General features: G+C 42.7%; 2 protein-coding genes across 2 annotated transcripts; both read right to left on the bottom strand.

The window, feature by feature from the left end:
* Nucleotides 1–1224: 1224 nt before the first annotated feature.
* LOC142901794 (protocadherin beta-15-like) lies at nucleotides 1225–3920 on the bottom strand. The gene has a single exon (XM_076046494.1). The coding sequence runs from the start codon at nucleotides 3907–3909 to the stop codon at nucleotides 1285–1287; it is 2625 nt and encodes an 874-aa protein (XP_075902609.1). The 5' UTR covers nucleotides 3910–3920; the 3' UTR covers nucleotides 1225–1284.
* A 961-nt stretch (nucleotides 3921–4881) lies between these two features.
* LOC142901723 (uncharacterized) lies at nucleotides 4882–14086 on the bottom strand. Its single transcript, XM_076046335.1, has 5 exons — nucleotides 11583–14086; nucleotides 8346–10711; nucleotides 7575–7623; nucleotides 5034–7360; nucleotides 4882–4932 (listed from the first exon to the last, which is right to left on the bottom strand). The coding sequence occupies exons 1-5, from the start codon at nucleotides 14002–14004 to the stop codon at nucleotides 4882–4884; spliced, it is 7215 nt and encodes a 2404-aa protein (XP_075902450.1). The 5' UTR covers nucleotides 14005–14086.
* Between the last annotated feature and the right edge of the window lie 1019 nt (nucleotides 14087–15105).

Raw genomic sequence — 15105 nt, 5'->3', positions numbered from 1 at the left:
GCTAAATGTATGATGACACACAAGATTGTATATGTATATAATATAGATTTAAGTTTTAGAAAAAAAACAGCAGAGCTCAATTCATCTGATATTTGTTGTGGTCAAAACAATCATCAAAACAGAATTCTAGCAAAAAAAAAAAAAACACCATTGCTACTGAGAAGAGTAATAATGAGATATTAGGCAAAAGTTGAGGAGCAAATACACTACGACTTGCGCAACACAACTACATTATGAAAAATTGTAAAATTTGAATGATGCCGACCATTTTGATAAGGCACAATGTTACAACAAAACAACCCCATGTGGTGGTGATCAAGAAAACAAGCAAACTATATCACGGCCAGATAATGTAATCATGTGTCATGGCACGCTGGTGATCAAATCGTTAAAAACGAGCCTTCAAGAGGTGAGCTACAACATTATATATTTTGACAAAAGAAGACCAGGAGATTTATAAGAGCAAATGATAATTTCAAGATTTCTTAAAAATGTTGATCTTTAAAAAGGTAAAGAAAAAAAAAAGAATGAAAATCAAAATGCCACGTCGTAAAATCAAGTAGAAAATGGTGTAAAGCATCCTTGATATGAAAGTAACTTGTTAAATCAACACAATGAAGAAAAAAAAACCTCAGGTGGCTGGATTCTAATAAAATCTACTAGCTAATCAAACTTCATTTGACAGTTACGGTCTTCAAAGCAAAAGAAAAAAAGTTCAACTAAAACACTTAAAAAGCTTTTAGTCTTCAAAGAAAACTCAAGCATAACGTGAAGAGAATAGTATCACAGATTTCAGCACCATGGACAGACGTCAAGCACGGAGATCCTCTCATTGGTTCAAAAAGCAAAAAGATACGGTAAACCAGTGAGTACGATTTAAAGAAAAACATGTTTGCAATGTGTAAAATAAATCACTCATCACTAAAAAGTGCTTTCAAACAGTGTTTGTAATGTAAAGCTTTGCTGTAATCTTGAAATATCGCTCTATTGCCAATCTTGTAAAACTCTGTTCCATTATCCCATTATATCCACATATGTGGACACATTCCATCGCATTCACAAAAACAGCAATTATATTTAGAAGAAAATCTGCATAAAATGGATGGATGGATGGATGGATGGATGGATGGATGGATGGAATAAAAAGGACAGCAGCAAAGGCTCAAGTCCAATTACACAACAAAATAAGCATACACGCACCAAAACCACAAAATTAAAAATGTATGGGGTGAATAGAATATTACTAATATTGTTATTGCCTGATGTCATTGGACAAGGGTTCGGTTATATGAAAAGCAGTCCTACCTCAGGAGATCCATCACTGTCTCCAAACACATCAGCAAAGTCTGAAGGACTTTTCCTCAGAGTCTGGTCAGCAGGCAGCGTGTTGTCATTGTAAGACGTCACAAACTTAAAGTCACTGGTGCGAGATCCTGTTGTCAGGTATGTGTCATAGTTGTAAGCACTGCGTAAAGTTCCTGTGCCATCAACGTCTGCGTAATTAGGAGGGAGATATGCACCAGGGATGGCCACTGCTCCATCAAACAACATTCTGGGTTTCCTCCTGCGACAGAACCTCACACCCAGGATGATGATGATGAAGGTCAGAAAGAAAGTGGACACTGACACCAGAGCGATGATCAGATAAGAGGTGAGTTTGGAATTCTTCTCATCAGAGGAAATGTCTTTGAGCTCTGGCACCTCAGCCAAGTTGTCAGAAATGATCAGGTTCATGGAACAGGTGGCAGAGAGAGGAGGCTGTCCGTTATCTTTCACTGCCACAATCAGGTTCTGTTTCATGCTGTCACTCTCAGAAATGTCCCGCTGTGTCCTGATCTCTCCACTGTGGACACCGATAGTGAAAAGTCCCGCATCGGTGGATTGGACTATATGATAGGACAGCCAGGCGTTCTGTCCAGAGTCTGCGTCCACCGCGATCACTTTGGACACCAGAGAGCCTCCGTGCGCAGCTTTGGGCACCAGCTCGGTCATGAAGGAGTTGCCCTCTGGGGCGGGGTACAGGATCTGAGGAGAGTTGTCATTCACATCTGACACGAACACACTGACGCTCACGTTGCTGCTCAGCGGAGGAGAACCGTTGTCTCTGGCCATCACGTGCACCTTCAAACTCCTCAGCTGCTCATAATCAAAGGACCTGACGGCGTGGATCACACCCGTGTCTCCGTTCACGGATACATAGGAGGACACCGGGGCACCGTTCACCTCACCAGGCAACAGAGAATAAATCACGGTCCCGTTCTGTCTCCAGTCGGGGTCTCGAGCCATGACGGAACATAAAGTGGAGCCAGGTTTGTTATTTTCACTCACATATGCGCTGTACGACTGTTCCTCAAACACAGGTGGGTTGTCGTTGACGTCAGCGACAGATAAGTGAACAGTTTTAGAGGAGGACAGAGGTGGAGAGCCCTCGTCAGTGGCAGTGATAGTAATGTTGTAATCAGACACCAGTTCACGGTCCAGTTGTCCTGTGGTCACCAGAGAATAATAGTTCTTGATGGAGGGAACCAACTTGAAGGGAACGTTTTGCTGAATTGAGCAGCGGACCCGTCTGTTGCTTTCAGAGTCTCTATCTTGTACATTAATGATGCCCACCTCTGAACCAGGTGACACGTTCTCAGGTATGGAGTTAGTCAGTGATTTCAGATGAATAACTGGTGCGTTATCGTTGATGTCAGTAATCTCAATTATTAATGTCGCATAAGACGCCAAACCCAGACCATCTTCTGCACTGATCTGCATCTCATATGATGATTCTTTTTCATAATCCAGAGGCGCACTTACTTTAACATCTCCAGTTATTGGGTCTAGTGAAAATTGCTCATTTTCATCAGAAAGATGGTTAAATACATACATAATGTTGCCATTTAAACCTACGTCTGCATCAGTCGCACTGACAGTGATCACAAGTGTATCTAGAGGAGAGTTTTCAGGCAGACTGGCTTTATAGACTGACTGGCTGAACACTGGAACATTATCATTAGCATCCAGCACAGTGACGTGTATGACTACAGTGCCTGATCTCTGAGGGGAGCCTCCATCGACTGCAGTGAGCAACAACGTCATCTCGTTTTTGTCCTCTCTGTCTAATTCTTTTTCGAGAATCAATTCGCAATATTTTCTCCCTCCCGCTTGAGCATTCACATTCAATTTAAAATGTTCATTTTTCTGGAGGGTGTAGAGCTGAACTGCATTTTCTCCAATGTCTGCATCAAGTGCCTCATCTAACGGAAACCGTGCACCTATCCCTGCCGATTCACGGATTTCAAATTTAAGTGACTCCTTCCTAAACTGTGGGGAATTGTCGTTTATATCTTGAATGCGAATATTAATACGGTGCAGTTCTAAAGGATTCTCTAACACAAGCTCCTGCTTCAGAACACACGACAGCTTTTTTGCACAAAGCCCCTCTCTGTCGATCCTTTCTTGAACAATCAAGTACCCAGTATTGAGGTTTAAACTGCAGTACTTAACAGTATTATCCTCAGTGTCGATACGGGCTTTCCGAGCAGACAGTCTGGCCAAATCAAGTCCAAGATCCTTCGCGATATTTCCAATTTCAGATCCACGTTTCATCTCCTCTAAGATCGAGTAGCTCACGTCTCCGTGGACGGGGCGGAGGACAATGACGATGAACGAAAGGACGAGAATCCGTAAAAGCATGGCCCTCATATTTACACAAAACATAAAAATATACATGAAACTCCACCAAAGCACGAGCGAAAAATACCACAACAGTGTGTCAAAAACCTCCAAAAGGAATGAAACTGTCACAGTCGAGTCCAACGCGAAGCGTGTTGCCGAGCGGGAAGCAATCGCAGTCTGGGTGGAGAACAGATTCCAATCCTGTACACTGGTGAACACTGACACCATGAGCATTAATACTGTCATGACAGCGTCATGCTGTAACACGTTTCAATATAACATTATCGAAGCGATAAAAGTGTAAGGATTTTATCCATTGATTAATGATCACGGCAAAGCAGTGCTCTATTAGCAGTAAAATGGAGCAGTGCTATGTGCTCCATTTTATTTAAAAACCATGAAGAACAGAAAATGTAACTTTCAATGTGTTATTGTTTAAGGACAACTTTCTATGTTGTTAGGAAAGACACAATGTGAGAAATGTGCCATCCCGTGAGGAACAGTGACAATTTAATATGCTAAAGAGTTGTGTAAAGTTAAAAAAAAAAAAACACTTATGTTTCTGTTGTCATTTTTGTAGATTAAAATACGTTTCTGGTACTGTAAAAAATAATGTCAAATGCCAAAACCCTTAAATCACGTCTGTTGATAAATGAATAGATAGGAGCAACGTGTGGCATGAATTTACCAAAATTCAGGACCATAGACAGAGTAACATATGTCATGAACTGCTCTAAGACAAATCAGAGCAGACATCAACGTGATTATGGAAATAAAATATAAATCAACCTCAATGTTTTAGAAAAATACATTTATAATATCTACTAAATTAAAAAAAGACCTCAGCCTATAGTTGTCAGCCTGATAACCCATGATGACGAAAACATGAAACAACAAGCAACTCTATGAAGTACAAGTGTAAGTGATAAAGTAATGTTTAAAAAAAATGAACAGCAGAAATGTTGTCTGCATATACCCGCTGATTGCTTGACTTTCAATTTGCTTTTGCACATATTTGGATTCTGAAATAAAGTGAGATGGACAATTCACTGATATGTGTAACTATATCAACATAAAACCAAAAGCCAAAATAAATGGAATCAAGCAAAAAAAGTATCTTCATTATTATGGAAACAAAAGACATATTATATGGTCCAACTTCAAGAAGGCAGTGCACCAAAAATCAAAACAAAACATCAAGCCAAACTGTAACTGGGCTCAGTCTTGCCAATCAGACAACAGCTGAACCATCTCAAAAAACCACTGACACTATATCGCACAAGAGAAAAGAAGGAAACAAGCAAGATTATACTCTTGAAGGGGAGAGAGTGTGTGTGTGTGTGTGTGTGTGTAACAGAAAGTGTTCCTACCTCAGGAGAACTATCATTGTCTCCAAACACATCAGCAAAGTCTGAAGGACTTTTCCTCAGAGTCTGGTCAGCAGGCAGCGTGTTGTCATTGTAAGACGTCACAAACTTAAAGTCACTGGTGTGAGATCCTGTTGTCAGGTATGTGTCATAGTTGTAAGCACTGCGTAAAGTTCCTGTGCCATCAACGTCTGCGTAATTAGGAGGCAGATATGCACCAGGGATGGCCACTGCTCCATCAAACAACATTCTGGGTTTTCTCCTGCGACAGAACCTCACACCCAGGATGATGATGATGAAGGTCAGAAAGAAAGTGGACACTGACACCAGAGCGATGATCAGATAAGAGGTGAGTTTGGAATTCTTCTCATCAGAGGAAATGTCTTTGAGCTCTGGCACCTCAGCCAAGTTGTCAGAAATTATCAAGTTCATGGAACAGGTGGCAGAGAGAGGAGGCTGTCCATTATCTTTCACTGCCACAATCAGGTTCTGTTTCATGCTGTCACTCTCAGAAATGTCCCGCTGCGTCCTGATCTCTCCACTGTGGACACCGATAGTGAAAAGTCCTGCATCGGTGGATTGGACTATATGATAGGACAGCCAGGCGTTCTGTCCAGAGTCTGCATCCACCGCGATCACTTTGGACACCAGAGAGCCTCCGTGCGCAGCTTTGGGCACCAGCTCGGTCATGAAGGAGTTGCCCTCTGGGGCGGGGTACAGAATCTGAGGAGAGTTGTCATTCACATCTGACACGAACACACTGACGCTCACGTTGCTGCTCAACGGAGGAGAACCGTTGTCTCTGGCCATCACGTGCACCTTCAAACTCCTCAGCTGCTCATAATCAAAGGACCTGACGGCGTGGATCACACCCGTGTCTCCGTTCATGGAGACATAGGAGGACACCGGGGCACCGTTCACCTCACCAGGCAACAGAGAATAAATCACGGTCCCGTTCTGTCTCCAGTCGGGGTCTCGAGCCGTGACGGAACATAAAGTGGAGCCAGGTTTGTTATTTTCACTCACATATGCGCTGTACGACTGTTTCTCAAACACAGGTGGGTTGTCGTTGACGTCAGCGACAGATAAGTGAACAGTTTTAGAGGAGGACAGAGGTGGAGAGCCCTTGTCAGTGGCAGTGATAGTAATGTTGTAATCAGACACCAGTTCACGGTCCAGTTGTCCTGTGGTCACCAGAGAATAATAGTTCTTGATGGAGGGAACCAACTTGAAGGGAACATTTTCCTGAATAGAGCAGTGGACCTGTCCACTAGACTCAGAGTCTCTATCCTGCACGTTAATGATTCCCACCTCTGAACCAGGTGACACGTTCTCAGGTATGGAGTTAATCTGTGATTTTACATGTATATTAGGTGGATTGTCATTAATGTCCATGATTTCAATCATTAATGTTGCATATGACACTAACCCCAAACCATCTTTTGCACTGATCTGCATTTCAAAGGAATTCTCCCTCTCATAATCAATGACTCCAGCAACCCTCACTTCTCCTGATTTAGAGTCTAGGGAAAATATATTGTTCTCATCGTCAGTAACGTGGTCAAAACCATAAGTGACTTCGCCATTTAATCCCTCGTCTACATCAGTCGCACTGACAGTGATCACAAGTGTATCGAGAGGGGAGTTTTCAGGCAGACTGGCTTCATAGACTGACTGGCTGAACACTGGGACATTATCATTAGCATCCAGCACAGTGACGTGTATGGCGACACTGGCTGATCTTTGAGGAGAGCCTCCATCGAATGCGATCAATGATAGCATAATTTCTGTCTTTTCCTCTCTATCAAGTTCCTTATCTAGGACTAATTCGCAATATTTTCGACCACCAGACTGAGTATTCACATTTAACTTGAAATGATCATTTTGCTGAAGCGAGTAACCGTTGACTGCGTTTTCACCTATATCTGCATCATGCGCCTCCCCGAGAAGAAATCGGGCACCTTTGACAGCGGATTCACTGATTTCTAACTTAAACACATCTTCTTTAAACTGAGGTGAATTGTCGTTAATGTCTTGGACGCGGATGATAACACGGTGCAGTTCCAAAGGATTTTCGAGCACGAGTTCCTGTTTAATGACACAAGATGCCTTTTTCGCACAAAGTCCCTCTCTGTCGATTCGTCCTTGCACGATCAAATCTCCAGTGCTCAGATTAACATTACAGTACTGTGCGTTGTTTCCCTCCGTATCGATGCGGGTTTTCCGAGCAGAAAGTCTCAACAAATCAAGTCCCAAATCCTTCGCGATATTCCCAATGACAGATCCACGTTTCATCTCTTCCTGGATTGAATAGCTGACATCCCCATGGACTGGTTGGCGAAAGAGGAAAACAAAAGAAAGGCCGACGAGGAACGGACATTTCAAACCCATTGTTTCGGGAAGAACGTTAAAAAAAAAAGAATACATTAAACTTGAACAGGAAAATTTGAGATAATTATAATTAGATATAAGTGAAGTAAAATTGCAGCTCAAAAAGACGTCTTTCCATCGGCTCAAAAAGCAGCGTCCGTCTTTGAAGATAACTGAGACAGAGGGTGGAGAGAAACCAAGCCCCTGCGTTTATTGGTGCACACTGACACCACGCGTATCTGGAGAGGTATAGCAAGTTAATGTTGGAAAATTAATTTGACTGATTCAGTTTCTTGTTATTTGTCCTTAAAAAGAGCGTTTGATTATCGACCAATAGTTGGTAATATTAAGCATTTTTTTCTTATGACCCATTTCAAAGCTTAGGTAAAAAAAATAAAAATAAAAAAAATATGTTTGGGAACGTTTGCAACAAACTACGTCGCAAATTTGAACATTTACGCAATGCCACTGTAACGCCAATACCAACAAACGAAATAAAGACGTATCAAAAATGCCAAGTTGCCACATCCAGGATAATCACAATAACGAATCTACGACATTAAATCTCGCAGTAAAATCTGGCAGACAGCTTTCAGCACCGTGGACAGAGACGGATTGACAGTCAAACTGATGCCAAACGTAACTCACACCCGAAATACACTGCAGCATGAAATATCGCAAAAAATGCAAACCCAACTCCTCGACTAAATCTATGAAACAAAACGATTGTGTGTGTGTGTGTGTGTGTGTGTGTGTGTGTGTGTGTGTGTGTGTGTGTGCCTTTTGTTTAGGTAATTGCTTTAAAAAAAAATCCTAACGATTAAATGAATTATTAAAAACACATGTGCAAGTTAAGTATATATGTATATATATATTTATATGAAAAAAATGGATGAGAAGATTCTTCAAGCTGCTCGAAAAGAGGACGACGGAATGTTGTCCTACCTCAGGAGATCCATCACTGTCTCCAAACACGTCAGCGAAGTCTGAAGGACTTTTCCTCAGAGTCTGGTCAGCAGGCAGCGTGTTGTCATTGTAAGACGTCACAAACTTAAAGTCACTGGTCCGAGATCCTGTTGTCAGGTATGTGTCATAGTTGTAAGCACTGCGTAAAGTTCCTGTGCCATCAACGTCTGCGTAATTAGGAGGGAGATATGCACCAGGGATGGCCACTGCTCCATCAAACAACATTCTGGGTTTTCTCCTGCGACAGAACCTCACACCCAGGATGATGATGATGAAGGTCAGAAAGAAAGTGGACACTGACACCAGAGCGATGATCAGATAAGAGGTGAGTTTGGAATTCTTCTCATCAGAGGAAATGTCTTTGAGCTCTGGCACCTCAGCCAAGTTGTCAGAAATGATCAGGTTCATGGAACAGGTGGCAGAGAGAGGAGGCTGTCCGTTATCTTTCACTGCCACAATCAGGTTCTGTTTCATGCTGTCACTCTCAGAAATGTCCCTCTGTGTCCTGATCTCTCCACTGTGGACACCGATAGTGAAAAGTCCCGCATCGGTGGATTGGACTATATGATAGGACAACCAGGCGTTCTGTCCAGAGTCTGCGTCCACCGCGATCACTTTGGACACCAGAGAGCCTCCGTGCGCAGCTTTGGGCACCAGCTCGGTCATGAAGGAGTTGCCCTCTGGGGCGGGGTACAGGATCTGAGGAGAGTTGTCATTCACATCTGACACGAACACACTGACGCTCACGTTGCTGCTCAGCGGAGGAGAACCGTTGTCTCTGGCCATCACGTGCACCTTCAAACTCCTCAGCTGCTCATAATCAAAGGACCTGACGGCGTGGATCACTCCCGTGTCTCCGTTCACGGAGACATAGGAGGACACCGGGGCACCGTTCACCTCATCAGGCAACAGAGAATAAATCACGGTCCCGTTCTGTCTCCAGTCGGGGTCTCGAGCCGTGACTGAACATAAAGTGGAGCCAGGTTTGTTATTTTCACTCACATATGCGCTGTACGACTGTTCCTCAAACACAGGTGGGTTGTCGTTGACGTCAGCGACAGATAAGTGAACAGTTTTAGAGGAGGACAGAGGTGGAGAGCCCTCGTCAGTGGCAGTGATAGTAATGTTGTAATCAGACACTAGTTCACGGTCCAGTTGTCCTGTGGTCACCAGAGAATAATAGTTCTTGATGGAGGGAACCAACTTGAAGGGAACGTTTTGCTGAATGGAACAGCGAACCTGTCTGTTATTGTCTGAATCTCTATCCTGCACATTAATGATGCCCACCTCTGAACCAGGTGACACGTTCTCAGGAATGGGAGTGGTTAATGATTTTAAATATATCACCGGGGCGTTGTCATTAACATCAGTTACATCTATGATTACTTTGGCATAAGATGTTAACCCAAGGCCATCTTTTGCTGTAATGCGCAATTCAAAGGAATGTGCTGTTTCATAGTCGACGTTGGTCTTCAGCGTGACGTCTCCCGTTTTTTGATCAATCATGAACGTTGATTTAATATCATCTGAAATGTGTCCAAAATTATATGTAACGTCTCCATTTAAGCCCTCGTCTGCATCAGTAGCGCTCACGGTCACAACGACTGTGCCAATCGGTGCATTTTCTGGTACACTGGCTTTATAAATGGCTTGGCTGAAAACCGGGACGTTATCATTAGCATCCAGCACTGTGATGTGAATGACTACAGTTCCAGACCTTTGTGGAGCGCCTCCGTCAAGAGCTGTCAAAACTATGTTCATTTCCTTTAAACTTTCTCGGTCGAGCTCTTTGTTCAGGACGAGTTCAACAGTATTAGTGCCAACACCTAAAATAAAATAATCATTCCGCTGCAAATTGTAGGACTGCACCGAGTGTTTGCCCACATCAGCATCATGTGCTTCTTCAATTGGGAAACGTGCACCCTTAACGGCCGATTCACTAATATCTATAGCAATTAGTTCGTCATTAAATTGTGGAGAGTTGTCGTTAACATCTTGGACATGGAGGCTGATTCGGTGTAATTCTAATGGACCCTCCAACATCAGTTCTTCTCTCAAGATGCAAGCTGCTTTGTCTCCACAAAGGCTCTCTCTGTCAATCCTCTCGGCAACAGTCAGGTCTCCATTTTGAAGATTTAACTCACAATAGCGTCGGTCGCTCCCCTCTGCATCAATGCGGGCCTTCCGAGTAGATAGTCGGCTAATATCCAGACCCAAATCTTTGGCGATGTTCCCGATCACTGAACCACGTTTCATTTCTTCAGGAAAGGAATAGCTGATATCTCCATTCGCAAAATGTATACAAACGAGGAGCAGAGCAAGGCAGCGTCTCACTGCAGCCCCCACTGGGTACAACATTTTACCGATTAAAAATCGTTTCAGTTAAATTCAAGAGAAAAATACTTTGGAAAAATAACGAACTTATTTCGAAATCACCACGAGCCAAACCGAAATTGTCTCTGTGTTGTCATCTGCTGCACTCGAGACCGAATATTTGTTAACAGCAGAGGGCGGAAGGTAATGCGCAAATTCAAAGAGTAGGTACATTGCGACATCATGAGGGTTCTTTGGAAACAGCATCCTATACAAAGTACACGATTCTGCAAGTGCGTAGTCATCAGAAAAAAAGCTAGGAATAATAATAAAATGATGATGATGATGATGATGATGATGATGATGATGATGGTTATTTTAAGTCGGAAGTTTTCAAACACAGCAGTATTCCCTTTCATGATAATTGTGCGTCATAATCATAGTCGCTTCAAAAGGTAAAATATATATTCATAAAATGACGTCTTACTCTTTTAGTGCAGTGTAGTTGCATGTGTGTTGAAAATGTTAAAATACTTAAAAAAAAAAAAAGATATGTGATGAATACCTTTTCTTCAATTTTACAGATGAAGACAACTTCTTAAAAGTATTAAGAAATGCGAGAGACGTTGTTATTTAAAAATTAAAAACATATGTTAAGCAACTTTATTTCCGTGAAGGATTTGTATTATTTTGAAAAATAAATGTCAATTCTAATTAGTCAAAATGTAATTATATTAAATAATACTCATTGTTTATATTACTGTGCCAAAAAATAAGGGAATTTTTTTGGTGTGTGAATTAGGCAAGAAGACTCAAGAAGATTCAAACAAAACACAACTTCTAGGATGTAGGTTTAAAAGGAAACACTGTTAATCTCAGCAGAAAAAGAGTATGTATTCTTGCCTACCTCAGGAGATCCATCACTGTCTCCAAAGACGTCAGCAAAGTCTGAAGTACTTTTCCTCAGAGTCTGGTCAGCAGGCAGCGTGTTGTCATTGTAAGACGTCACAAACTTAAAGTCACTGGTGCGAGATCCTGTTGTCAGGTATGTGTCATAGTTGTAAGCACTGCGTAAAGTTCCTGTGCCATCAACGTCTGCGTAATTAGGAGGGAGATATGCACCAGGGATGGCCACTGCTCCATCAAACAACATTCTGGGTTTTCTCCTGCGACAGAACCTCACACCCAGGATGATGATGATGAAGGTCAGAAAGAAAGTGGACACTGACACCAGAGCGATGATCAGATAAGAGGTGAGTTTGGAATTCTTCTCATCAGAGGAAATGTCTTTGAGCTCTGGCACCTCAGCCAAGTTGTCAGAAATGATCAGGTTCATGGAACAGGTGGCAGAGAGAGGAGGCTGTCCGTTATCTTTCACTGCCACAATCAGGTTCTGTTTCATGCTGTCACTCTCAGAAATGTCCCTCTGTGTCCTGATCTCTCCACTGTGGACACCGATAGTGAAAAGTCCCGCATCGGTGGATTGGACTATATGATAGGACAGCCAGGCGTTCTGTCCAGAGTCCGCGTCCACCGCGATCACTTTGGACACCAGAGAGCCTCCGTGCGCAGCTTTGGGCACCAGCTCGGTCATGAAGGAGTTGCCCTCTGGGGCGGGGTACAGAATCTGAGGAGAGTTGTCATTCACATCTGACACGAACACACTGACGCTCACGTTGCTGCTCAGCGGAGGAGAACCGTTGTCTCTGGCCATCACGTGCACCTTCAAACTCCTCAGCTGCTCATAATCAAAGGACCTGACGGCGTGGATCACACCCGTGTCTCCGTTCACGGAGACATAGGAGGACACCGGGGCACCGTTCACCTCACCAGGCAACAGAGAATAAATCACGGTCCCGTTCTGTCTCCAGTCGGGGTCTCGAGCCGTGACGGAACATAAAGTGGAGCCAGGTTTGTTATTTTCACTCACATATGCACTGTACGACTGTTCCTCAAACACAGGTGGGTTGTCGTTGACGTCAGCGACAGATAAGTGAACAGTTTTAGAGGAGGACAGAGGTGGAGAGCCCTCATCAGTGGCAGTGATAGTAATGTTGTAATCAGACACCAGTTCACGGTCCAGTTGTCCTGTGGTCACCAGAGAATAATAGTTCTTGATGGAGGGAACCAACTTGAAGGGGACGTTTTGCTGAATGGAGCAGCGAACCTGTCCATTACTCTCAGAGTCTTCATCCTGTACGTTAATGATTCCAACCTCTGAACCAGGTGACACGTTCTCACAGACTGGGTTTGTCTGTGATTTTAAATAAATGATAGGTGGATTGTCATTGATATCTGTTACATCTATAATTACTGTGCAATATGAGGTCAGACCTGGTCCATCCTTTGCTCTCACTCGCAGTTCTATTGCGCTCTCAGTCTCATAATCTATTGAGCCAACCACTTTAATATCACCTGTCTTTTGATCAAGTGAGAACAAAGAGACATGGTCACCAACTAAATGATCGAAATTGTACGTGATATCACCATTGGGTCCCACGTCTGCGTCAGTGGCGCTCACTGTAAGAACCACTGTATCAACCGGTGCATTTTCAGCCAGACTGGCTTTATAAACGGCCTGGCTGAACACTGGGGCGTTATCATTAGCATCTAGCACTGTCACATGAATGACTGCGGTACCTGATCTCTGAGGAGAGCCTCCGTCTACAGCACTTAGGACGAGCTTTAGTTCATCCTCATGTTCTCTGTCTAATTCTTTCACCAAAACCATCTCGGGGTACTTTCGTCCACTGGCATCTGTAGCTTCGTTAATCTTAAAATGCTCGTTATCTTGCAAAATGTAGCGCTGCACCGTGTTACCACCAATATCAGCATCATGGGCTTCGGAAAGTGAGAATCGGGCTCCTCTGTCTGCAGATTCTCTTATTTCAAATGAAATCAAGTCCTCACTAAACTGCGGGGCGTTGTCGTTTATATCTTGAACGCGGATGGTGACGCGGTGGAGCTCCAGAGGATTTTCCAAAACGAGCTCTTCGTTTAAAACACAAGACGCCTTCTTACCACACAGAGCCTCCCTGTCGATCCTTTCGGCCATTATTATATCCCCGGTTCTAATATTAATATCACAATAACGTTTACCTTTCCTGTCTGTGTCAATGCGAGCTTTCCGCGAGGACAGTGTGTCGATTCCGAGTCCAAGATCTTTGCCTATATTCCCAATAACAGATCCGCGTTTCATCTCCTCCTCCACAGAGTAGCTCACATCGCCATTGGCGCATTTAATGACAATGAAAAAGAAAATAATCCCAAAAAATGAAAAATCCCAGTATCTTGTGCTCCCTTTCCTCATCCTGTCGCTTATCATCGCTTCCCTGTGTTTTTGGTCACTCAGAATAAGACCTCAATGCAGGAGATCAACTGATATACCCTGGTTGTCTACTGCCTGTGACAAGATACAACCGCAGCACAAAAGACCGTTCCCACACCGGACGCAGCCATACACTCAATCGTCTTGTTGGTGCACAGTGACACCAAGAGTTTCAATCAGTTACAGCAATGTTAAGTAAGGAATTCAACAGCTTCAATCAGCGTCCACAACGAATTCACATAGTTTTGGAAATTGGAGAAAAGACAATGTTTGAATCCGAAGAATGAATCATGCATTTGATTTCGTTCAGTTCTTTGAAAAGGACGGTGAAATGTAAGATTTAGATTGCTCAACTGAATCCTGATTAAAAAGAGATCATACATTTCAGAGTGAGACCAAAAAATTCGGCTAATACCAAATATTACCCTTTAAAATAAATTTGCTGAATTTATGTCAGAAAATACTCATTCAAGCAGGTCTTTCCAATAAAGATCAAAAAGAGTCACATATCCTGTAATCCAACTGCAGGAAACTGTATATTTTCCTTGAACTTTTTAATTATATTCTGAAACACCTGTCACGTTGGCAACTGAAAACTGAAAACAAAATGTATGTAAAAGCCACTTTACTTGAAATGCCACACGTTAATGTGTGACTGTTCTAGAAGATGCCCTTTAGTTTGTCTAGTGTATAATTGTTCACCTTATTTTAAAATGGCGGTCCCAGTTATCTTGTCGAAAAAATGCATCGACCAAAGAGTTAGACGGATCCAGACAAGTTTGTAAAATGTTAAGTCCTATTTTAGGACAAACCATCCTTTAGCGCTATTGGTAAATTGTAAAGTAATCTTTAGACAGCTATCTCACCTTGACTAATTGAAGTATTTTGGATGTGAACCACGATACAGCTACAATGAAAATTTTGCAAAGAGGAACACAAGAATGCTGAATGCAAAATGAGCAAAGAGTATGAGATCCTCCTATTGTTACACTATGAAGAAATCGTGACCTTTTTGAGACTTAAAAATGTCATTTTAACGCAAAACAGGTCAGACATCATGTTACCCACTTGTAACATGATGTGAAATTTATCAAACAA

The sequence above is a fragment of the Nelusetta ayraudi genome, unplaced genomic scaffold (genome assembly GCF_046127955.1).
Source record: "Nelusetta ayraudi isolate G7.1 ecotype Tasmania unplaced genomic scaffold, CSIRO-AGI_Nayr_v1 ptg000090l, whole genome shotgun sequence".
NCBI classification, from domain to species: domain Eukaryota; kingdom Metazoa; phylum Chordata; class Actinopteri; order Tetraodontiformes; family Monacanthidae; genus Nelusetta; species Nelusetta ayraudi.
The sequence above is the reverse complement of the archived record's forward strand: the minus strand, read 5'-3'. Positions and strand labels throughout refer to the sequence as shown.

Coding starts and splice junctions, on each gene's coding strand:
- LOC142901794 (XM_076046494.1), bottom strand. CDS start 3,909: ATGACAGTATTAATGCTCATGGTGTCAGTGTTCACCAGTGTACAGGAT.
- LOC142901723 (XM_076046335.1), bottom strand. CDS start 14,004: ATGATAAGCGACAGGATGAGGAAAGGGAGCACAAGATACTGGGATTTT. Junction 7,361..7,574: donor TCTCTCCACCCTCTGTCTCA/GTTATCTTCAAA, acceptor TTCGCCAACCAG/TCCATGGGGATGTCAGCTAT. Junction 4,933..5,033: donor ACAATGATAGTTCTCCTGAG/GTAGGAACACTT, acceptor TGTGCGATATAG/TGTCAGTGGTTTTTTGAGAT.